Genomic DNA, 26,393 nt, shown 5'->3' on the forward strand with positions numbered 1-26,393 from the left:
TGGTAGCTCCTAGACCAACTGCCATATCTGGACGTAAAAGAGATGGTACACTTGGACAAGGTAAACAACAAACACCACGAAGTTACTCCAAAGCTGACTATATAAACATATCAATGCAACAACTAAAATGCCAAATGCCATAATAACCAAGATGGTAAACCTATGGGTTTACGCTTGTCAAGATCTGCTTAACATATCTGCTAGACACAAGGCAACACCCCTAGACCTTATAAATGCCAGATAAATTGATATTACTGCACTTAAGAAGGCATAGAAGACTTCTAGTATGACAGCCGACATTGTTAAAGTCACTGCATTAATTTGAGGCTAAGCTAAAAAAGAGAGAAAGAAGCAGTAGACAATGGTACTTTAGCACCATTAGTAGAAATTTGTATTTTGTTGATGGATTGGACGAGAAAGACACGAAGTCGTTATTCCAGCATGAATAGACCAGCTATCTAGGTTCTCCTTTTCAGTTGAATGGCTGCATTTGAGCAAGGAAGGGAAATGCAGACTTCATAAATGACATGGAGACATCGCTAGGCGATGATTGGCCAGCTCATGAGTACTGATGGTAGTTGTAGCGTGATAGTTGAAGCGATGGCCTTTATCAAATGGTTTCAGTAATTCAGAAACGAAACGTTCTTTGATTTGCAAGCTTATTATCTGAAGAAATTGCTGAGCCTAAGACCTGCAGGTTGTGATGACATATTTTGTCGGGGATAGGTATGATGTTGGAGATATGGTATCATTGAATGGGGAAAAACGGAAAAAACGAACAAAGGGGAACACTTCAAAGGAGTATGACCCACAGGATACCCTGCTTATTCCCAACTAGGGTTTATTCATGATGAATCCAAAGAATAAATCCAACCTTCTTCACTATCTTGCAAAGGCAAGGGAACGTCAACATGGCAATCTATCACAAGGTGTGCATCTCATATTTGGAGATTGCTTACGTGACCCTGGCTGTACATTAGAGCTTACAGCGGCGGGTGTTGCGATCATTCCTGTTGTCATGTGCTCTCCATGAAGAAGCAGATACCAGGATGTTTACCCATATTCAGCAAATGTACATCACCACAAGAAAGTTCTAATAATGCAACTGACACAGATGTAATCATCATGGGAATGTATAACGCTGTACGCATTCCTGGACTGAATGAATTATGGCTTCAAAAGCTAAACATCGCGCTACCATTGCATACCACTGTGGAAACAATGAGCAAAAACATGAACATTGCTGAACTGGAATTAACAGCAGTGAATCTTTCCATATGCGTACTCAGCGGCTGTGACACAGTCAGCTATCCTTATCATAAAAGGATGGCTCTAGCGACACTACTAGATAGTGGTAGATGCAATGCCATCACAGCATAAGGTAACTATGGTGAAGATGGTGATATATGGAGCTGGAAGAAGAAGTGATAAGGGCAGCAATTCTTCTTTGCGCTCTATGGGCGATATCATGGCTTCTCTTGTAGTTTGGATGATTTGCAAGCCCCTCTGTTCGCAAAAGAAAAAAGTGGACTTGAGACATTTTCTGTGTTTGCTCTGTTCATCATGTTCCCCTTTGTGGTCATATTCAGGTTGTTGCGCAGTGAGCGGCTCTGACGGATACTTGCGCGTTATAAATTTTCATATTATTATTATTTCCCCTTGCCCCTACAGAAGATGCATTTTGCGAACGCTGGACGGAAGATTGTCAATGGCAAACCTGTCCCAATCATAATGCTGAAAGACCCCAAACCCCAAATCGTAATGAAACATAAGCCATGCGGGTATCTAAGTACACGAAAAATTGTAAATGTGCAAATAACGGTGTAAAGTGTATGCATACAGTCAGGTAGCCCTGATAAATGCGTACGTGTTGCAGCTGATTGCATTCTGCAGGATAAGGATGATGAGTAGTGTCAGATATGAAACTACAGACAGAATAAGTGGTGAAACAACTGCAACAGGAACTGCTGTTGAGAAATCTAGGTTACAGAAGTAAGTCCAACAGAGTCTTTCTTATCACGCATGAAATTAGACCTATTTATGATATATACAGTACCTCAAATTATACATCAAAGTTTCAAATTTATGTAGATAAACATTTTAACCACGCGTACAAGAAAAACAAAAAGTAGACAAGTCTTGTGAAGCTCAAAAGTCATATAATGCAAGAAAACTTCGCTTGAAGTTGAATTTTCATACAGACAGCAATGCATATCAATAGTTTCTGTCGCTCATAAACCGTAAAGAAATTGAGTGTGCGGTTCTTACACGAGTTGAAATCAAAGGTAACGATGCTTGTCATCATATAAAATAATAAAAACTATTTCGATATTTTTTACATGTGGAGTCAGATTTGATGACGTCATCATATTTTGTCCTATAGATGTTATACACATTTTTTTGTTACTAAGAGCATCCAAATGCATATGAAAATAGTCTTAATATATATTTATAAATATTTAAAGGTTAATATATAAAAAATTATGTTTATCAGAGAAAATAGCCAATATCTATAGCAATGTAAAAGTGAAAAAACGGTTTATTGAGAAAAAATCAAAAATTATATTTAGTACACATGTCAATGTGAAAAATAAATTTAAAAGCTCCCTAACACAATATCTAAATATAATACAGCTTCGACCTTAACAGAAATAGAAGGAGGGGTAACTAATATATCCATACAGGCAAGAATATTTTGTAAATAAATTTTGCACTTTTTTCACCAAAATTTGATGACGTCATCATTATTACGCAATATCTATTTTTTTTGCAATCCTGGAGAATAATACGACCTCTGAATTCATAATCCTGAGGTTCCAGACTATCAATATACATAGGTTTTGAAAAAAGTTCTTTCAAGGTAACCTAACTCATTTTTTGTATTCTTGGGGCTCTGACTAAATCCTTTTACAGACTGAAAAACAATGGCTGTTGTTCTATACCTGGTACTCCGGTTAACCCTAATGTTTGGAGGTGTTTACTTGCTTTGAGACATCAAAAACAAGAGGATGCTATTGATTTGCTGTGGTAACCACATTGTTAGATAGACCCAGCACATAATAATAATAAACATTTCCAACAATGTTGAACTGACATTGTTTCCTGTGCCTATGATCGGATACAATAAAGAGGTTTAGATAAGAGTCGGATAGTCTCCACATCATGTGTAGAGCATGATAGCCACCAGCTCATGAGTACCAGTACACACACATACTGTCCCACAGCATTGATTCAAGTCTCTGGGTATGGAGCAATACATATGCCTACTACAAAGCCTAAAGTAAATGTGACCCCAGCTCTCTCGAAAATCCGCTTCTAAATACTCAGAGCTAAAACCACCTTCCTTTCAACACTCCTGGAGTACTGTGTGTTGATGATACCTCAATCCTCTCAATACTCCTTTTTTCCCTATATGCCTTCTTAACCCTAACAGAACTAGGACTCACTAAAGCTCACTATTAAAACCACTCTGCGTGCATGCATTCCACGGGACTTGATGACTTAATCAGACCGAGTCATATATACCCAGGGAATCGCTGGCGGGCCAACGTCACCTGTGTAGCTACATGCTGGGGATCTTCTGCGTGGCATGCGAGGGGTCCGAGGTTCGAATCCCGGGGTGCCAAGTGACTTTCTTCTTCATCTTCTCTCCTTTTTCGTTCCTTCTTTCCCTTCCGATAGCCAGAAAACCACGGGTAGGGTTAGGGTTAACCAGGATTTATTTGTGGGGCTGATTTTGAAAAAGTGGATTTTTTTCCAAAATTTTGACCTGTTTTGACCAAAAAGGCATAAAAATCTCTATTTTTTTGCCCGCTATCCTCGATTCTTTGCCCTATTGCAGGTTTTTTATTCACCCTGTATATGTGGGTGAGTTTCTGTTGGCTTACAAGTCAAATTTGACCACTTTGGCCATTTTGGGGTTGAACTTGAGACACTACAAAAACAAAAATACCATTAAGTGAACATCAGAGAGGATGTGGCATTTCAAATTGTATTTGTATAATAGTGTCATTAGCCATTCACCTATTAAATTTGGTTACAGTCGAGCTAATTTTGTTGTGATGTGTTTGGTTGTTGGTATCGATTACATCGTATGCATAGACTAATACAGCCTATTTTCCAACAGCCAAAGTCCTTGTGCATTGTATACTGTGAATTCTCGCATATTCATGAGAGCCGATCGTTCGATTGTGCGTGTCTAACTATCAGGCCAACATCGTGTGCCTTTACGTTTACGTGATAGAGTGTTGCGTATCTTCGCATTTAAGGGAAAGATCGTAAAAGTATGCAGAATGTGCATAGCCGTTTCATTTGTCGTACTTAATGGAATGATCAGCCCTCATTATTGAGTGATGCTGAGACTTTGACTTTGGATTTGTCTGTTTCTCTTTAGTCCATGATCGTATGTAGCTGATGTTCAGAATGTTAGATCTACTTGTCAATGTTTAACATGGGAATTGATTTTGGAGCAGGAATGACATTTGATAAAGAACATATACTTTTTTTTATTCAGAAGATGTAACAATTTTTCTCAAGATATCCCAGAACTTGGGGTCCAATCATGTCTGTTGGACCCATCCCAGAATTGTCCAATGATGGTTGATGTCCCCTTTGCCCCTTTCTATCAAATGACTTGTGCTTCTCTCCAGTGGGGTATGTGATGATTCCCTCAATTGCATTGAAAAGAATCAAATTGAAAAGAGCCAGATCCCCCTCATTCAAACTCTTGTGTCCCCAGTCAGATAATAGTGACACTTCAGCTTCTATCCCCTGACATTATAAAACTGCTATATGCCACTGAATCGAGCCCAGATCATGCAGATTTGGTTGAACTGCCTACATCTGGTTGAACCATAATGGTCCATGGTTGAACACTGTCATTGCAGTCATTGACCCAGGGCCTCCTACAACAGTTGTACCATCCCATGCTCATGGCAATGTAATCATTATTCATAGGCAAACTACAGTAAGTCAAAATCACAGAATGTACATTAGTGCTAAAACAGGAAATTAGCACTTCCTGTAGGGCTAGACTTATCACATCATTGGCAGACATAATCATGATAATGAGACCATTGTTTCTCATCAAAAATACTTTGGAAAAAGAAATGGGAAAATGTCATTAAAAACAACATTTTAAGAAAATTAAACTAACCTCTGCTATGGAGAGGTGTATTCTGGAGCAGAGGGAGGGGAAAGGGGGATGGGGAAATTCCCGGGGGAAATTCAATTATAAGCTTGGAAAGTGTGAAGCAAAGGGCATTTTAGTAAAAGTTGGAGGTCTCAATCATGTGTGTGATAAATGATGACATCAGGCTGTAACTCTTTGGGTGAAAATTCTGACAAAATTGGCAAATATGGGTGTTGGTTTGATTTTGATTTTACTTTTTTCCTTAATATGTAGTTATTACAGCAAGGGTTACGTATTTCACAAATATGTATCCCTAGGCCTAAATATGGGAATCTGATCACAGGGTCTAAGGAGGAAAAGGCAAAAGGGAAACTTAATTGACTCCAAAATGAAATTTTTACACAGAATTGTGAGTGTAGGTGTGAAATTTGCCATTTGTTACAAAAATACCAAGATTTTTGGTTCACAATTGTTATGTCGCCTTTTGTTAATTCACCCACATTCACCATCAGGACATCAGTTTAGCATATTTCTCAAGCTGCTCTTCAGTCCCCTGTTTAAACCTTACCATGCCAGTGTCCAAGCCCGTACGCAGGGGGGTGCGGGGGGGGGTGACGTACAAATTTGGAAAAGTATACAAAAAGTCCCAAAAAATCAGGTTTTTTACGCTTTTTTGAACAAAAAAGGACCAAATTTGGTCCACTTTTCACAACATTGCCCCCCCCTTGGAAAAAGGTCCACCTTTTCAAAATCAGCACCCCCCCAAATGAAATCGTGCGTAACGGGCCTGCCAGTGTCCAATTTATACCCAAGTCAAATAGCTTGCATGCTCAATGACTCTGGAAATCAAATAGCTGTGTCTCTTGATCAGTAAGACAGGTTGTATTTTGAACTCTGCATGCCATAATGTGCAGCATGTCCAATTAATATGAACAGATTGATAGAAAACATCAGTAAAACACACACATTCATATAACAAGGAACATCTAATGTAGGGTCAAAGGACCAGTCATTGAAATGATGTGTCTAACCTCATGAAGGATAATTTGTAGACCCCGTTGTAGACAAATTAGCACATTGTGGTTTCAGGAATCATGCACCAAACACCAAGCCCATCCTGGGTTAAAAACATACACATACAGTCTATCTGGTCTCCACTTGATTTGTTGTACAGTTTTTAGTACCATCATCGGGATGCTTGGTTATGACAGTTGAAAATGGCTGAAGTTATTTTTAAAACAGACAATAATTTGCCCAACTGCTTCACCCAAAGATCTACAAGCATATATAGGATAACCTATAGCGTATATTTTATCATACTAGCTCATGATTATGTCTCGGGGTTATGTCAGGAAATCCCAGCAAACATAAAACGTTTTTAAAATGTTTTAAACAGGTTATATTTTTGTTTCTGGTTTTGGTTAAAATGTATTTTTAACATTAATTGTCTGGTCATATCATACCATAAAGGTCATGAAAACATTTTTGAAACATTTTGTATGAAAACACATAACAACATTCTCAAAATGTTGTCAAAATGTTATTGTAAAATTTTTTTTGTAAATACTTTTTGCCAAACATTTTGTCAACACTTTAATAACATTATGTTAGAATATTTTGCAGTAAGTTTTCAAACAATGTTTTTGAATGTTATGAAAATGTTTAATACCTTTTTATACATTTTAGGCCTAACATTTATAATCCAACATTTATATCACAGAAATCACAACATAAAAGCTTAGAGTCTTGGCTATTGCTAGACTATTATGTGCATGTGATTAATACTATTTTAACAGTTCCTGATGTGTCAAGAAATTATGTCAGTTAATAGGCATGTTCAGACGGTCAAAGAATTCTCAAGGATTGGCATACTTGAGAATTGTGATTTATAAGTCTGACTATACCTGACTGTGTGTGTCCACATGATTCCTTTGAAGACTAGAATCCTTGTTTTGCAAGATTACTGTGACCTATCTAGTGACACGCCAAATTGAAACATATATGTGACCCATCACATCAAAACCAACCACTTGTTGGTTGGCTGGCTTCATTAGCAGGTAACAATGAAAGAAGATGAGAAAATACAAAGAAAATAAAAAGATATTTGAGCTTATTTTGCCTCATAAAACATTTTTACTGTATCTGATTTCAACAAGTAAGGCATCATTTTAAAGCTAAAAAAACAGCAGTTTATCCCAGTTTTTAAATATGCATTTTCATTTCTGCTGCAAAGTGGTGGGTTTTGATGTAATGGATCACATATAATTAAACCAAGGTCATAGGTTAAGCTCAGTACTCGAGAATCGCAAAAAGGCTTGTTCACACAGCTGTAGCACTATTGAAGACCGAATGAAGAAGACTAGTTTGCGTATGATGTCCTGGTAACCAGACCAAAAATGCTGTACTGCGCAGGTCGGCAACCAATCATGTCGCGCCTTTGCCCTGACGTCAGATGCAAACTAGTCTTTTTTTATTCGGTCTTCAATTATAAACATGCTAAAGGACCACTTGAGGATATCTTTGGGGATAAATTTGTGGACAAACTTAGGGATTGGAATCCTCAAGACAATTACAGTGAAGTTTTTTAGTTACATGTAGAAGCCTCGGTGTGGATGTGCCTAATTGACAGTTATTGATGGTAAAATTGACAGTTATTGATGGTGTTAAGTAGTTCCTTTGCCCTCACTCAGTTACCATTACTCATTTACCTTTAGTTGATAGTTTGAACTTGAGGGAAAATTATAGTCCTAATTTAGTGCCAAGTTCACGATGAATTTAATTTGAGTGTCCGTATAATGTACTTTGGAGTGTGACTAAGATGTGACAGTTCCATGAATTAGAACACATACCCTATAAAGATATAGAATTTGTCAGGGTTTAAGAATAATGAGACACATAAATGATAGGATATTAAATTTTAGGAAGGGATACATTGTAGCAAGGTAAACAAATTTTGGAACTTTACCAATGCCTTTATTGTAATTTGTTTGTCTTGATCATATGAGTAGAGTTACAGTTAGGATTAAGAAATAGCGAAAAAAAGTAGGGTATGTCGGTCTGGCCTCTTTTTTCAAATGATCTTAAAAATCACCAAAATCTGTAAATATTTTGCGATATTTTGAAAAAATATTCCCCAATTTTGAACAGGAAAATTTTCCCCCAATTCTTCTTAAAATCTGGGTTGGTTGGGCCCGTCTTAGGATATTTTTTTAATTATTATTGTTTGGCATGGCAACCACAATTCTAAAGTTGCTCTCAAGTTGAAAATTCCCCCATAGAGCCAATACAGTGAGTGACTCAAGACTATATCTCTTTTCAACTCAACGGATTGATCCAAGATCTTAAAAAGTGAAAACAAGTTGCATTTTTAAAAAGTGCAGACGCTGATTTATAGTGCGCTACACACACACACTATGCCTAGATGTTGATCCACGACGTTGTCAGAGTATATTAAAGTAGTGTGTCTCGGAGTATAGTGTGTTTTAAAAGGGCCCTGTGGTAGGGCTACTACAGCCCTGCATTTTAGTATGATTGCATGGAATGCTAACATTAGAACCACAAGGCCTTGACACATTGTATAACCTGGTTATTTTAATGCTAAAACAAAAGGCTTGTTTCCTTCTTGGTGTAATCAGCTTCTGTTTTGCTATCATTGATGACATTGGGAAGGAAGTTAGTGAGTCAATTATCTCCAGTGATACTTCACTGTCTCTCATTTATATATCATTACTGTGTGTGTGCCTGTTTGAATATCCCTATCCCAATAAATGGATACATTTTTTATAAAACCTTACATTTCAACTGGAGAGGTTTGTTGAACTTGGGACCGGTGCACAGTTTCCTACATTTGTTGAAGGGGATAAGACCTTTAAAGTTTTCGAACAATTATTTCTAAGATTGTAGCTATATCAACAGCTATCAACTAAACCCCACTAAAGCAAATATATTGCACATAAATTGTTGTTTTTCTCCAAAGTATAAATTATTTATTTAATACTGGGAGGGAGAGATGAAGTGATTTAGAACTTAGGCCAACCTGCTCAAATTACAATAAACTATGAAATTAAGAAGCCAGAGGAAGGTATCTAATATGAAATTAATCACTACACAAATAAAGATAACCATCATAATGTGATTAATTGGGATTTGATACTAGGTCTACGGTACAATTTCATTCTCTTCAAATTTGAAAAGTCAAATATATATATTTCTTTGTTTTTCATTTCTGTATTATTTGTTTGCTCTTAAAAAGCTGCGAGTGATAAAGTATAATTATAGGTTAATGAACGTGTATTACTTGTTGGGAGAGAAATTAGACAAAATAATGCACTTGCGCTGATGTTGATGCATCTAATGCACGAGCCCGAAGGGGAGTGCATTAGATGCATCAACATCAGCGCAAGTGCATTATTTTGTCTAATTTCTCATACACGAGAAGAAAAAAACACATGATTTTTACTTTTTTTATGACAAAATTATCACTAAAAATATTGGAAAATAGAACCAAATATAAATGCATCAACCCGTCCGAAAAATGAATCAATCTCACGCTGACGCTAACTGCGACGAAACACTGCGCGTAGTACGCTGGAGTGCAATTAGACACAATCAATGCATGGTTTGGATTTTTCTAACGCTTGCTCTGATTGGTTCTCGCTATCGAAGAGTGTATGAATGCGCTACTGTTATGCTCTATTTATTCATTAGGCTGCAAAAAACACCTTGTTAAATGGGCAAAACTTCATGCAGACTTTGTTTTTTAGTGATTTTTATTATATTTTTGCTGTATGTACTGTATGTCAAATCAGCCATTGTATTTGGAAATGTGGATTGATTTTCGACTGAACAAATGTGAGTGGGAAAAATATGCAATTGCTCAACCAACCTACCCTACTTTAATAAAAGGCAGTAGCGTTAATTCATCATAGAAGGGGTGTGTCTGTGTGTGTGGGGGGGCATTTGGCCTAGATTATCAAAAAGTGGCTCATTTGGCCAAAAAGTGGGGGGGGGGCAATATCCCCCACCAGATTGATGCCCCAGTTATATTAGGCCCTTCACAATTGAGTCTTAAAGGAGTATTTCGTGATCCTGGCATCCTCTTTTTAGGACATTTTTCAGTACATATCCACGAAAAAAGCATATTCCAAAATTTTCAGTTGATTCCGATTTTGCGTTTGCGAGTTATGCATGATTATGTGTATTACACTGCTCCATAGACAATACGTTGTAATTTCGTTCTGGTGCACCAGAACGAAATTCAAATTTCATGATATCTTTGCTAAGCGAATTAATCTGCAAGAAATATTTTGTACATAAACATTATGTAGCCAGAGTATTCCAGTGATATAAAAATCTCAACTTTTTTTGAGAAAAGTGGGGGATGAGGCTGTGGATCACGAAATGCCCTTTTAAGTTTCCTGTTTCATGGTTGAAAACAAGGGATGAGGCGATTAATTATTAATTATCTTTTATTTTTTTAAATTTTAAAACAAGTGGTCGCAACCTACATCAATCCGTTTCGACTAGGAACATGCATTTAATTATTTTACAACGATGTTTGATTTTATACATAAGTAATGGTACAATTATGTTCTTTGTTTATTCATCATTTTATATAGTTGATATGATCAAAGTCAGAGAGTAGCAAATGGAAATCATTAAAAGTTATTTTAAAAGAGAAAAACCAAAATGAAAATAAAATAATTAAATATTTTGCAATTCTTTACTTTGGACGCGGGCGGGAAACAGGAAACTAAGAATTAATTGTAAAGGGCCTAGGTCTGTCCACCTATAGAAAAAAGAGATGGTGTTATTATAGTACCATGTTTGTTTGTATTAAATGTTTATCAAAACAATATAGCATGTGTTTCATTCATTAGTTTAACATAGGCTTCAAATAGATTGGATGAAATGTGTATGACTAATTCAGTTCACTGCCAAAAATAAACACTGTAGATTTTTAATTCTCATGCTTCAACTGAGGTCACATATGGAATATAAGTTGATGTTATTAACAAGTCAAGTTCAAATCATATAAAGGTAACAAGTGACAGACAGTGTTGGCAAATCTGCAATTAGTAGCACAATTGCTACAAACTGTCAGACAGTGTTACCAAATCGGCTGTAAGTAGCCCAAATTGTACTGTGCTTCAAACTTTGCTCTTAATTTTTCTGTGTGACTTTCATTGTTGCATATTTGACTCTTCATCAATTTTGATTTTAATGATTTATATTCGGGCCCGGGATTCAAGGTATGTTTTGCTTGTCCCACATTTTAGCTTGAGAAAAGTGCCCCTATTGGCCTGTTACCTCCCCCCTCCCGGCCCACACACACCTTTAATACAAATGCCATGGCGGTCTTGGAAACTCAATGTGCAAAGCCTTAGTGGCCAGTGCCGGGGGGCCAGTGGTCTAGTATTTTATGCAAGTTTTATGAAGCAGGAAATTGTACATATTTGAACATTTTCATACTGTTTGCCTTTATAGAACATTTTATTTAAAAGATGCCCATAAATGTATGCCAAAAATGATTCCTCTATTTTGACATGCCAAAAACTTTACCCCCAGGAGCTGTGCAATAGTTATGGGGTGAATTCTCAAAATGACCATGCCAAAAATCTTTGCTCCTTCCCCCTTGGATGTACTTTATGCATATTAGAATGTCTTTCTAACATATGTCAATACCTTTTTAGGATGTAATATCGAAACTTCCCAAAACATATGTGGCCCAGCCCACCCCCTCCCATACAACCTGTCAAAAATGCTTCCCCTCCTCTTTTGGCCTGAAAAAACAAAACATCGCCTCTGGGGGGTACACTTAATTATTGCACCACTCCTTATCTGCAGCTACAAGTCATCATCAATCTTTTGATCTGTTCTCTTGCCATATTATTGCATTAATCATGGAAGGTGTAAAGAATATATACTTATGACAGTTTAACTGTACACATGAAAGTGACCCTGTGTGGTTTTTAAGAAAAAGGTCAGCTATTAAACTGTATTGCCACCTGACCATTGCAAGTAAAGTAATATGTTTTTGCTTCTTGTTCTCTTTTAAATTTCCATCCCAGATGTTAAGATGATGTCTGATATTGAACTAGCTGAGCTGAGAGATGACCCATTAGCCTTAGCAACCAGCAGGGTCAATGTCCTGCATTCATGTAAGTATAATGTGGAATCAGATCATGGACTCTTGGCCCTAGTCTATGATCAGATTCAGAATATTCAAATATGAACTTTAAATTTTTTTTTTGACAAGTATGTGATGGTGAACATCGAATCCGTAGAACACTCAATAACCAATGGGTCGATCATCTGGTTGTCGTGATTGTTGATCAGCCAATCAGCATGAGTGTGTGACTTATGACTATGACTAAGTTAATTTGGAAATTTAGTTTACCTTGCTCATTCGTCCTCTTGTAATTTTGCTTAGATCAGTTAAGTTTGTATCCCTGTCTTTGTGACATGTTTCTCCTCTAAATTCTGTAAATTCACATTTTTATCATTCTTCTCCCTTTTCTGTTTCTTTTTCTGTCAGTCATATTTTTTATTTAATATATATTTTTAAACTGATATTTTGCATTGACATAAATCAAAGAATAGGTCTACCAATAGCCAGTTAAGATGACATGACAAGACAGCAGTATTAGATAATATTCCACCACTGGCACTCTGCTTTCTTTCTTACTCTCACTCTTTTTTTTCTTTTCTCTCTATCTCTGTTGATCCCTTTCTATACCGTTTCTCCCATTCTTCTCTACTTGTATGTTTCTCTCACTCTCCTTCTGCCTTTCCTCAGTTTTTATCTAGCTCTGTGTTTATATCTTGGATTTCCACTCTCTGTCTCCGTTTCTCTGGCTTTCTTTCCTTCCTCCCTCCTCTCTCTCAAAACGCATTAGCATTAACAATTGTATTTTTCTTGTATCAGCGTCATCATACAGTGTAGTAAACCAAGGGAGTGTAGCCACTTCAGGCGGTGGAGGCATAGGACTACCAATAATCAATTATGATGAAAAGATAATGGCATTAGAAAATACTGTACTACAGATGTCAACCATGATAGATATGCTCAAATCACAGGTAACTCTTTCTCTCTTTGTCTCTCTGTCTGTCTGTCTGTCTGTCTTTCTCCTTCTCTGTCAGGTGGTGATTTGGAGCGCTCCCCTGGTCTTCACAAGAGTACACCATCTTGCTTGATCTCATGCCAAGCGCATGCATTCCTTGTTAAGAAACCTGCTCGGTTAGAGAAGCTTCAGGTCATCAGTTTAAGATGTTCATGGATATCCCCTTTTATGTCAGCCTTACATAGCTTTTTGCATAATTTGTCAGAAGTTTGTCAAAAACCAATAAAAAGTTAGATATGCTCAAATCAAGTAAATAAACAAATTGGTGTTCCATCTTGATTAGCTGAATATGATGAAAATTTTGTTAGCTGCAGTGTAATACCAAATTTGTGTAAAAACAAATCCGAAATATTGGGAAGTTAATGATTGAAGGATGTTTGGCATGATTTGAAAAAGTGCAAATTCAAACACATTTTGCATGGTCAATACCCATTCAAACCTATCCTTTTACACAGAAAAATCACACTACAACTTTTTGAATCACATCAAATGTCATTCACTCATTAACTTATCGTTTTGATTCTTTTCTAAACAAGTGCGTTATCATGTTGCAACAAAATAGGTCAAGAGTTCAGCTGTACCAAAACTCCCACGTGAATGAAACTCTGTTAGGGCTCATATTGAAATTCCCTTACACAGGAAGGTGTGCGCCATCCTGCAGCTTTCCTGTGCTAGCCTTCTTTTGTTAAAATCCTGGGCAGGGTGTATCACTGATGCATATAATCCATCCGCTTTATGACCGAGCTTTCCTGAGGCGTGCGCTTAGCGAGGGGAATCCTGCCTTCTTTCTGTGTGAAAACGTGGTAGGGTATTTCAATATGAGCACTTATCGCTTATTATTGTCTGGTTTCATCCAATAGGCAGCAGTAATGGAACAGAGGCTATCATACTTGGAGACGTGTGAGTGTCGTCGTCCTCCTTGCGTATATAAGGGCAGACAATACAATGAAGGACAAACATGGAACTCTGATCGATGTATGCAATGTGTATGCCAGGTAAGATACATTCAGGCAGAACAGGGGTGTAGCAAGAGAGCATCGGGGGGCCCATGGACAAGGAGTAGTGCGGGGCTCTTTAACAACTCCTTTATCAGCACTTATGTAATTTTCGCCTTTGCTCGGGGCCCCTGAACCCTTCGGGCCCATGGACTTCGTCTACTCTGTCCACCCGCTTGCTACGCCCCTGAGGCAGGACCAGAAAACTATAGGCTCTATAGTTAAAGTCATGATTTCTCTGTGTTACAAAATTTAAAATCTGTGTTACAAATTGGACAATGTCCACAATTTTCTGTTTTCCATTGTAAAGCACTGAAAAGTAAAAACAAACATGTTTTAAAAGTGTACTTTGTCTTACATGTACCCTTTTACTGTAGTCTCCCCTCAACATCGCCATTAAAATTGAGCATCATCAATGGTTGATTACTGCTAAATAATCCCTTTTCTTTGTTTTATTTTGCAAATCAACACAAAGCTTTTCACTATTTTGTTGCATTTTCAAATTTCTGTGAGCAAACCCCAAATTCCATGAATTTTTCAGTTTTTTTCAGTAGGCCTATCATAGAAATTGTGGCCTTATCTATAGTGTACTTGACTTCCTTGAGAGAATGACATCAGTGTGTGCTCTAGTGCGTGTGGTATTAAACACGCATGTTGATCCAAAGAAAGGTGTTACACAAGCAATCAGAGGCGATTCATCTGTACACATGCAAAGTAACTCTGACAAAGCACTGACCTCACTCTGTCGAGGAAGTCAAATAGACTTTAAGGTTTAAATACTTGATAATTAATGACACCTACTTCGTATTCCTCTTCCTCCTTTTCCATTCCCTCATTCCATCCTTGGTCCACTCTTGTTGTAGTTTGTCAAGTTTAGAAATGATGACAAGAAGTAGGTGATAAGCATCAATGAAGTGCTGTTCAAGTCAAGACACTCTTTATTGCATTCAAACAGCTCAGATACAAATACACCAGAGGAATACACCATAAACACATTTTTTGGTCCTTGTGACAATCCAATATTATTGATTTCTTTATAACAGGGTTATGAAAATTTCCTTTCCTTTCCCTTTTTCCTTTTCTTTTCTTTGCCACTAACACATAACCATAATGTTTTTCTTCATAGGGTGGTGAGTCTGTATGTAGAGTTGATGCCAGCCTACCTCAATGCCAGGATCCTTGCCTTTTGAATCCATGCTCTAATGGCGGCACTTGTCTCCGTGACAACCAGGACATTGGCAGATTCACCTGTGAGTGTATGCCAGGAAGCAGCGGAGATCAATGTCAACATAAAGTCAATGTGTGTTTCTATAAGTCGTCGTATGGTACTTGCTTTGATCTACAAAACCGCTTCTTTTATAATTACAACACACAGGAATGTGAGACTTTCGCATATTCAGGTGAGATTGTTTGTTTTCTCCGTAACTTTTGTCAGGAAAGTTTTATTGTCAAATAACAATGACATGAGATTGTTTATGGAAAGGTCACATTGCTGCTTTAAAATCAACTTTAACAATAATTGTCATTTCCAGCTAATTTTAGAACCCATATATGACACCCCCACACACACCCCCACAATTAAATTCAAATAGGTTGCCAAACTTGAGTAAAGGTTTTTTGTGATTTGCCAGCTCAAAATAAATTGATTTGCATGCTCAAAATAAATTGAGTTGACATCAGATGTGGACAATCTGGAACCTTTGCTCCTCTTAGAAATTTGATGCAGTATGACATCAATTTGCTAGATTTCAAGAAATTCCAGTCAATCCCATTTTTGAAATTATAATTTTGCATAATTGAAATCCCAATGAAACTCATGCGTAATCTTTCCGTAATGTTCCTTTGCAGGATGTGGTGGAAATAGTAACAATTTTCCAACTCTACAAGCTTGTCAGAATATGTGCCTAGAGGGCGCTTGTTGTTATCGTACATACATCAAGCAGACATTAGATGGACAGTCACTGGCACATGATGTATTGCTACCAGGAATTAATTGTCAGGTAAGAACTGGGCAGAATCTTGGGCAATATATTTTTGATAACAAAATCATATACCTCTGGAGTCAGAATGAACAATTTATTTTCTGAATGATGGCTCATTCTTGTAATTCTTGCTATATTTTAGACTGAGGTAATATTTAAAGACTTCTGTAACTTGCACACACAAGTACACATAAGATGTGTCATAGTCAAGGACAAGCGATTTGTGGAACTTTTTTCCCGCGCAATTCCGTGCAATTGGCTTTTTTTTTTCCTATGGGCCGGGATACTTGATTTGCACTGAAAAAAAAAAAAAGTTCGCGCGATTTGCTTTTTTTTTTCGCATAAATTGCCTGTCCTTGGTCATAGTCACAATGAATAAAGCATTATTATTAAAGTAGATATAACATTGTGGCTTAAAATTGTAGCATTTGGCTTAATTTGGTTTGCTTTTAGTTTTAAGTATAAAACATTACTGAACATATTCATCAGGACTGTTATTGAAACAGTATAGTAAATAATTCTTGTTTCTAGTCCAAAATAGTACTCGCTGTGGCCATTCTGTGGTAAACTTGAAATTGTCACAACAGGATTAAAGCATTTTCCACCTTGATGTGGCAGTGATGTTAAAGCCTTATGGTAGGGGGATGTGTCCCCCCACTTTTGGCAAAATGACCCATTTTTTGTTCTTTTCATCCACTTTTTGACAATTTTGACCAATTGTCCCCCTCCTACATTTCATACCGGATTGGCGCTAATGCTTGTACTTGAATATTTCATTCATTCAAAAATCTTGTAATAGGAATTATCCCAGGGTGCCTGCCGTGCCATGAGTGATCTCTCCACCATTCCTGATGAGCGCTATGAGGTTGTTGCCTTCCATCCAGGCAAATCTTGCAATGAAGCATCATGTGCGCTGAGAGAAGGCTGTAGTGCTGGAGACAGGACATATGCCTTTGGGGAGCTATTCAGCACCAATTGTCAACAGTGTAGATGTCTACCAACAGGCAGTGTAGAATGCAGGTAAGCAAGCAATCAAAAACAGATTAATGTGTACTGTTTAGTTTTTAACCCTCTTCATACTGGTGTCGACTTCAGATGACAAGTTCACAATTTTCTTTACAAATTCAAAAATGTCAAGAATTATACATTTTCAGTGAATTTTGTTCATGACCATATATGTATCACAGCATACAACAGGTGATACCATGCAAAATAAAATGGTATCATATACTGAGGAATGGCATAGACACATGCTTGTGCCATATTAGGTGACTACACATGAGAGCGGGAAACGCATCAATGAGATCACCCAGGATGCGAATTCATAATATCAACTGTCTGTTCCACACTCGAATCCGCATCCAGGAAATGATCATATGTTTGTTGCATCGAGACGGAGGGTGCACTCATGATTTAATGCCTTGTGCATGTAGGGTGCTCATGATGCTTGCTGCACAAGAGGAGATTGCATTGAAATGCATCCCAGGAGTGTGTATTGATGCAGATCCCGCTTACTGTGTAGAGCCACCTATTATGTTATGTCATGTAACACAGCCAGACAGGAACCAATAAAATAGCAACAAGTATGTAAGAAATTCACAATAAAGAGACATCTTTAAATACTCTTTCAGGTGTTCTGAAATGACCATAAGAAAAGAGATCCGTGACATGACACATGATGAATTGGATCGATTCCAGGATGCTATTAAGCAATTGCGACTTGGTGGTGGAAATAATCCATGGGAGAAGGCAAGGGACTTGTACATGTTGTATATCATGGAAGCTCATAAAGTTAACAACTATCTTATATGGCATAGAGTGTTCTTAAGAGAATTGGAGCAGCAACTACAGGTTAGTGGTTTATAAGATACAGGTAGGCTCAGGCCTGGATGGAGGATTGTGGACCTTTCTTAAACAAAATGGCATTGCATGCATTAAATTGACTTCAAGCAAGGCTCCCGCTGGATTCTTGCAAATTCTTGCGTCCAGATGCAAAATTGTATTGCTGGACGCATTGTTCAACAAGCTGCATCAATGCCTTTCGTCCGAGTGGACGCACATAAATTTCAAATCAACATCAAGTATAAGCTTATTCAATCTACTTTCCATGAAATAAAATAAATATTTTTATTATTTTCGAAACCTCCATCGAGTTATTGACCTTTCATATTTAACCACTCCCATTTTGCAACACTTCCGGGGTCAACCAGTCAATGAAAATTCTTATGAAAATTCTTATGACAGCGAGAGGGGTGAACAACTGTAAGCTTGCGCTCAAACACGAGAGCAAAAATGCAACTTTCTAAACTATTGTACATTGTCAGCAAGTTTGCATTCACATAATTTGTTATTGACAATAATATTTACATAAATCTTTAAAATCTCATCAGGAATCTGAAAGGAAATAGTCAAATATTTGCATCAAACTGCGATGCAATACCGGCAATCGGGGGCTTTGTAAAACTGTATTCCCTGGGAATACCCAACACATTAACATATGTACGGACGCACAAAAATTTTGTGGGACGGCGTGCGTCGATCAGGACGCAGAGTTTTTTGAAGGCTAGCGGAGTCTTGACTTCAAGTAAAATGTTGAGTGAAAAGTGCAGTAGTATAAATCATCAGATTTATAAAGTTTACTTTGAGTACTGTTAAATATCAAAATATCAATTTTCAATAATTTGCCATAAAATGTGTATTACATTGCGAATTTCAAAAATGAAAATTATTTGATATCAGAAGGACATTCTTCAGTATTCAGAATGCAATTCGATATGTCTGATGTGCTCTCATGTCCCACAAAAATACTGTCAAAGCGCTCAATACGCTCATTCCAGATCCCTTAAGCATCTTGTCTGGAATTCCTGTCAGGAATTGCTGAAAAGGTTGCATGTTTGAAACAAGGCTAACAGAACACAAATTACAAACTGAAAAAGTAAGTGCCAAGAGTTTAACCAGGTCTCAAAGAAATGTTTGAGCTTCAGAAATACACAAATCCACATCACATAACATGTTGTCCATCAGAATTACAAAATTTATTAAAGCTCGGGTCATAGATCAAGAATCCCAACAAAACAACACACTGGCTAAAAGAAGCAATCTGGATCAGAAGTAGGGGGTAAGATACCATGAACAAGGATGAGGGGGCTTACAGACTTGATCGCATTTATGACCAGCTCATAAATAATTGGCAGCAAGAAAGTTTGGTGACGTCATCAAAACCAGACAAGAGTTTTGCCAGTTCAGAAAAAACATTAAGAAATACCAGAGTGAAAAGGATTCCTAACAGGAATTTAAATATTTCAGAGTGAGTATCAGTTTATTGGATCTGAACAAGAACCCTTTACAGTTGAATTGAATATGAATGATCCTGATGAATCTTATTTCCAAAGTTTAAAATAGGCTGAAAATAAGTAGGGACAAAAACACGGGACTGTATATCTTCTTTAATTTCTTTTGGTTGATTTTTTTACAGGAAGTAGATTGTTCCCTGACACTACCATACTTTGACTTCACCACAGACCTCACAAACTTCACCAATGCCATCATATGGCAGCCAAATTACTTTGGAGGCGATGGTTATGGTGCTTGTGTTGAAGACCATCCATTCAGGAAAGACAATCCATGGGATCCATGTATTATCCGTCGTTTCACCGACACCGCTCAGCTTCCATCAAAATTAGACATTGCCACTGCAATGGCTTCAGATGATTTCCAAACATTCAGTGAATGCCTCCAAACCATCCTAGGTCATGTGTTCAGTTTTATTGGCGGCCATGTTGTAAGCTCAGGCGCTCCATACGATCCACTATTTTATACCATGCAATCGTATGTTGATATGTTATTCTGGCGTTGGCAACAGAAACCTGCCAATAGAAATAAGCTTCCAGAGTTCACAAGAACGATTCCACTGGTACCATTCAATGTCCGACCTGCCGATGTTTTGAATTCAGAGACCCAACTCTGTGTGACATATGCTCTTCAAAGTCTTGGTGATCCTTGTAATGATACAGGCACAGAATTCAACAGGGCTGGTTTTGATAGGGATGGATATGATCATAATGGATTTGATCGCCGTGGTTACAGTAGAAATGGTTATGATAAGAATGGATATACAGCCCGTGGGGAACAGGATACAAGGAATCTATTCCCATATAATGGATATAATTTTGAAGGATATAATCGTGAAGGCTATGACAGGAGAGGCTACAATAGATATGGCTATTACATTAGTGGTAAGGAAAGAACATAGTCAGTGTTAGAATAATTTTGTGTATAGTTTTAACAGTTCATATGCGGCGGGAGATGTTATAGGCTTTTACTATTACACTGAAAAGTAGACCCACATTAAGAGTGATATAATTGACCTGTCTGGTCTATATTGTGCATGTTTAAAAAAGTAGACCAAGTATGGGACTTGAATAAACTATTTATGAAGCTTTTGGCGAGATGTCACAAGACAACTCTCGAAATAAAATATATTGATATTAAAGACCCCTTGATCACAAGCTGATCAAACTATTTGCTCACATTTTGTCATACAATAATGTATCATTTTATGAAATTCAGTAACTTAGCCATAAATTCCTGATGAGGAGAGAATGGTTTAGTGTTTAGAGTACTACAATAAGTTTTGTTATGACTGTGCATCAGTTTTTTTGGTGAAAAATCTAAACATTTTGCTTTTGGAACTGAGGAATATCCTGAGATTTAGATTTTTCACAATACCCAAAAATAATTAATGCAAAGTCTCCTGCCGATTATGATCTGATCAAACTGTAGTTCAAATTTGTTCACATTTTGTTGTAATGTAGTACCGAAATGTATTATTTTATCCATTATAGAGAAAATACTTCAGCATACACACACAAACCCACTTGTGTTTACCTTGCTGGATGAAATTCAGTAACTTAGCCATAACTTTCTGAAGAGGAGATAATGGTGTAGTGTTCAAAGTATTATAATTAGCGGTTAATGACTATTATAGTGCATCAGTTGTTTTGAAAGTATTGTGAAAAATCTGAACATTTTGCTTTTGGAACCAAGGAAACTGTTTAGATTTATCACAATACCCGAAAAATAACCAATGCAAAATCATTAAGCTCATTCATAACCATCACATTTCAATTTGTTTGATTCTAGTGATATAATATTATCAATTTTGTTTTTAAATACAAAATACAATTATAAATTTAGACCTACCTTTCATTTTCGCTTTTAAAAATTGAATCTAGCCGAAAGCACTTAATCATGTGATGTACAAATATGGTAGTAAGTATGTGTGTAAATTGCTTGTTCATGTAGAATACATTGTTGAAGTTATATTATACTGTAAACATTCGCAAATGGCGCTATGGGCTCCCTTGACATAACTAGAATTTTAGACACAAAAATACTTATTGGGATTTTTAGAGGAGGGAGCTCTAGGTCATGAAATTTACCCCAAGGCCAAGGAGCCCAGGTGCACCATTAGGTGAAAGTTTATGGTATGGAGGTGCACTGTTGTTTATTAGTAACTGTGAATCGTTTTGGCAAATAAGTAAGTTTCATTGGTTCTTGTACATAAGGTTATGAATGAATGTCAAAGGTTCAATCTTTCTTCATTGCATTCTATAGTGGATTGCATTGGCACAATCCTAAGACTTAATGATGTAATCTAATGTGCCAATGTTCACTCAGTACTCATAGCTATAGTAGTCAAAGCATCAGTATAGAGATCCGAAGGTCTCTGGTTCAAATCCAGCCAAATGCTCATGTGTTTTCTTTGGGGAAAGATAAACACTCACTCTATCTTGTAGCAGGTAAGCCATTGGGCTGGTGTGACAACATCAAAGTCACATTACTGTTATTGAACAGATGCTAGTGATTTAGAGCTGTCTTGATATATCTGTGTGAAAATGAACTCAAAATGCAATCAAATGTTTTCTTTCTTCATTTCAGGCTACAATCGTGATGGATTTGATATTTACGCCTATGATCGCCAAGGATTCGATCGCTATGGATATGATTTGGATGGCTATGACCGACGTGGTTATGATCGCAATGGATACGATCGCTCCAGAAACCAAGATACATCTGGTTTCTATGGTTCAAGTGGATTCAGTCAGTTCTGTCTGGACCAAAAGGGATACAACCTAGAAGGATTTGATATATATGGGTTCAACAGCAGACAATATGACTCTATGTTTTGTAACTACACATATGGTGGACCTCACATCACACGGATCTCACTCCAGTTAGATGAGTTATTGTTTACTCAGAATAAGGAGTTCTTGATGTCTATACCAAGGACTTGTCTACCACCAGGGTCATTATCAAGGCTCTGGTTTGAACAGATTTGGTCTGTGGAGCAGAAACCATTGCCAGACAGACAGATTGCACCAAGTAGTTTTGTAACATCACCCTGGTCAGGAAGGTAAGTATAGTGGCAAACATTTTTGCTTTAGTCATAGAATCAAATTACTTAAGGTGGATTCTATCCACCTTGATTTCTTTCACCAAGCCCTAGCAATACGTGTGTTATATGAAAATTGTATGTGATGCATGAAGGTCTAAGTGCTATATGCATAAACAAGTGGGGTGAGGGCACTGGATTTGGGCAACCACCCTTTGAACAATAACAACTTGGGCTTTTCTCCTAGTTTCCCCTTTCAGAACAAAGAACAAATATCACCAATAATACCACTATTGTGGGCAAAATATTCCATTTTGTTCCCCTTCTCATTGCAACCCCCACCCTGGAAAATATGGTGCTGTCACTGACCCAAACATTTTGAAGAGATCAATCTTTCAAAGATGCTACTTTTTTAAGATGGCCTTTGCCAGTAAATGCCAGGCTGTATAGGGTGTTTAATTATTTGGTTATAGTCTCAGACAAGATAAAACCTTCAATTTTAATGTGCTAGCTCAGACATGGATTGTACTCCCTCAAGAGCATATATCACCATATCAAAAGTTGAAGATAAATGGATATTGTTTATGCTCACTTATTTTACCTTGAATGATTAATATACCTTTATAATTCCCAATTGCTAGTCTATATAAATACTGTCTTCTTTCTGTGAAATGATTGAAAAAACAAACCCTTGCCTGTGACAATGACTGCTCAAGTAGAGGCTGAAACTATTTCAAAACAAAGCTTATAATCTCATCCACAGGCATGGCCATTTAAGCCCAGTCATGCACTGATTCATCAGATAGGTCATATTATTGGAAAATATCAACATCCCTTTTGAAACTCCCAATCCTGACCGGCCATGTCTGAATTCATTATTATAGTCTGTATACATGAACACAGATCCCCACAGGAAGTACAGTAGGGCTATTTCCAGGATCTATATCTGTCTGTTTTGCACCTATTTTGGTTATGCCTTGAGCAGAGGAAATCAATTTGGATGAAATTCATGACTCTCTGTCTGTCTGTCTGTTAATGGCGCGAGTCACTGTGAATGTTTTTCATGAACTTTTCAACAGTGCCGGCTGTGCTCAAGATATCTTTCCTGAATAATATGACAGTCTGATCTTGTGACTCGCTTAACCAAAATTGAACATGTATAAATATAATATTTAATTTCAAGACATTTTGGGAAATTTGAATGTAATACACTTATTTTAGCATGATATATAAAATTGTGACAACATGTTAGTTATTTTCTACAATAGAATATTATTGCATTTTTGTTAAATAAATTGTTTTTGAATGACTGATATACATTTGATTAAATCGATAATTATTTCATAATTTAGAGAGAAGATCAGTAACTTATTTTGAGAATTTTGAGAAAGTCAGTTTTGAGAGGTTAGTGCAAGAATGACCTATCTGCAATAGCTGCCCTGTGGACATAATTTCTGCATTCTGTATTGTACATATCTCAATATATGACACCTGGCAGCTATTGCAAATGGGGTCTTCTTGCACCTAGTCCTCAATTTCATTTTTGGCAAAATTGGCAATTTGGTTCATTTTCTGGTGACACTTGTAGTAAACATTATAATCCACACAGTAATGTTACGGAATTGGTTAATAATACCTGATTACATGTTGAGAAGCTGAACATCACTTTTCACATGTTCAATTTTGATACAGAAAATAATATTTATCCAACTTTCATGAAAATGTGATCAATGATGGTTAAGTAATACTGCAAAATGGTGGGAATAAAGTCAATAAAAACATTTGGATGCAAATGTTAAATCAGCATGGTATTGTCCTCATTTTCCTGGAATGTTCAATTTTGTATGATTATGTTGGCATCTCTCAAGTTGCTATGTGACTTGAATTATCAAAAGGTCAATGCAGATGCATCCTTAGTTCTTCGGCAAAGTGTGTTATCGAGAGGTCATTTCAATCAACTAGAAATCATATTTAGCAATTTATATATAACTATCTGACACAAATATGTGTTCATCCATATCAAAAGGATGCACTTGTCGGCTGCTACATGTGTCTCATTTCACATACTGGGAATAAAGTGGGGTCACTTTATGTCATCCCCAAGTCACATGGCTTATTAATACAGATAACATTCCATAACCATGTCACTTGGGGATGATTTGAAGGTGACCTCCACTTGAGATGAGTCTGGTATTTATTCCTAGCTATTATGTGAAATGAGGCAAGTGCATCATTTTGATATGGATGTACACATATCAATACTTCATTATCACAATACTAAATGTTGCTTTATCTTTTCCCAGGTTCTGTTTTGATGTAGAGACCATAATATCACACTGTCCATGCAATCAGAATTATGCAGTATGTCGTCATAATCCATGTACAGTAGGCTGTAGTGGTCATCCAGGCTGTGTGCTATATTGATTTCTGTGGTGTCTGTACTGCTAGCTGGTATAGTAATGGAGCACCTGTTGAATGTGGAGCTTTCAATGGTAAAGTATTATTGATATCTTCATGAATTTACAGTAAAAAAGTTCATGTGAATCAACACACACTATGTGATGCGAAAGTGAATCCAACTCACTCCTGATTGGTTAGTATTTCCAATAAGGTCTTTTGATTGGTTGGATCTGTATTTTCACCCACTTACATTTTGTCTGTTGAAATACGATTTTGCACTGCTACGTTCATTCAAATGAAAATGGTTACTGTATTACAGAGATTGTAATTTTTTATGCCAGTGCATAACTTCTATGCATATGCCAGCTCAATCAATTGAAGAACAGTCCCAGTAGAGAGATTTTGAATTGAGTTAACTGGTATTCCTATTGAAGTTAACATAGACGTAAGAAATCAGAATCTTTCAATTAATATGTACAGTCCAGCCTCTCTTATCAGAACCTCTTTTATACAGATCTCTCTGAATATAATGTTATGATAATAATTACAATCAGGGTTGTAAGAGTTCCTCTTTTCAGCTGATTTCCTCTTTTTTGTCGCCAAATTTTACATGTTTTCTTTTATTTTTAGCCCATATTTGGCAATTTTACCCAAATTTTACGCTGTTTTTCAGCATTTTTAGTAATTTTCCTTGTTTTTGGTCTGTGGCCTCTCATATCCTTAAATAGTCTATATAATGATAATGTGAATTTCAAATGGGGTTACCTGAATGAGTGACTACATTTTAAATATAGATTCCCTGTGTAGGGTATTAAGGTCATGTCTTCCATAAGGGGTGCATGGATTTCAACTGGAACAGCCCAATTGATCTGTTACCCAGTTTAATAGTTGCACCTCATTTGAACATCTGAACATTTAAGTGACAATAAGTGATGGAGTATTTTGATTCACTGCATTAGGTGACAACTTCAATACTAAGCTCAAGTCATGCACATTTATCCTGGACTTTTTAAAATTACTTGACAGGTTCTAGTTGCTATGACGGCATCAGAGATTACCCAGATGGGGTTACTTGGCAACCAGATGCTTGCACAGAATGTAGTTGTAGGGTAAGTATAATAGTCCTGAAATATGTGTAACAAAGTTCCTCATAACTTTATATAAAAAAAAAATGTTGTTTGATTTAATGTGCGCTTCAGCTAGGCATGGCCTAATTATCAGCACACTTCAACAATTATTCCGCTGCCATTAGGATATATCAGAATCATTTCCGCTTCACCAAGTCCGCAACTGATGCGCAGGTACTCTCAGCGACTTAGATTGTGATTACACCCCAGCAGCTCCCCATTTTACACCTGGGTGGAGTGA

The 26,393-nt window shown here is 37.0% G+C and overlaps 1 protein-coding gene across 1 annotated transcript in view; it reads left to right on the forward strand.

Annotated features, from left to right (window-relative positions):
* The window catches only part of LOC140137265 (kielin/chordin-like protein), a 133,314-nt gene that overhangs the window by 23,195 nt on the left and 83,726 nt on the right, over positions 1-26,393 (forward strand). Inside the window, 12 exon segments of the mRNA XM_072158911.1 lie at positions 12,202-12,291; positions 13,059-13,210; positions 14,115-14,249; positions 15,376-15,649; positions 16,098-16,249; positions 17,031-17,251; positions 17,863-18,082; positions 19,707-20,466; positions 22,172-22,646; positions 24,929-25,030; positions 25,032-25,117; positions 26,052-26,134. Of these exon segments, the coding sequence (XP_072015012.1) occupies positions 12,202-12,291; positions 13,059-13,210; positions 14,115-14,249; positions 15,376-15,649; positions 16,098-16,249; positions 17,031-17,251; positions 17,863-18,082; positions 19,707-20,466; positions 22,172-22,646; positions 24,929-25,030; positions 25,032-25,117; positions 26,052-26,134 (2,750 nt within the window).

The sequence above is a fragment of the Amphiura filiformis genome, chromosome 17 (assembly GCF_039555335.1).
Source record: "Amphiura filiformis chromosome 17, Afil_fr2py, whole genome shotgun sequence".
NCBI classification, from domain to species: Eukaryota; Metazoa; Echinodermata; class Ophiuroidea; order Amphilepidida; family Amphiuridae; genus Amphiura; species Amphiura filiformis.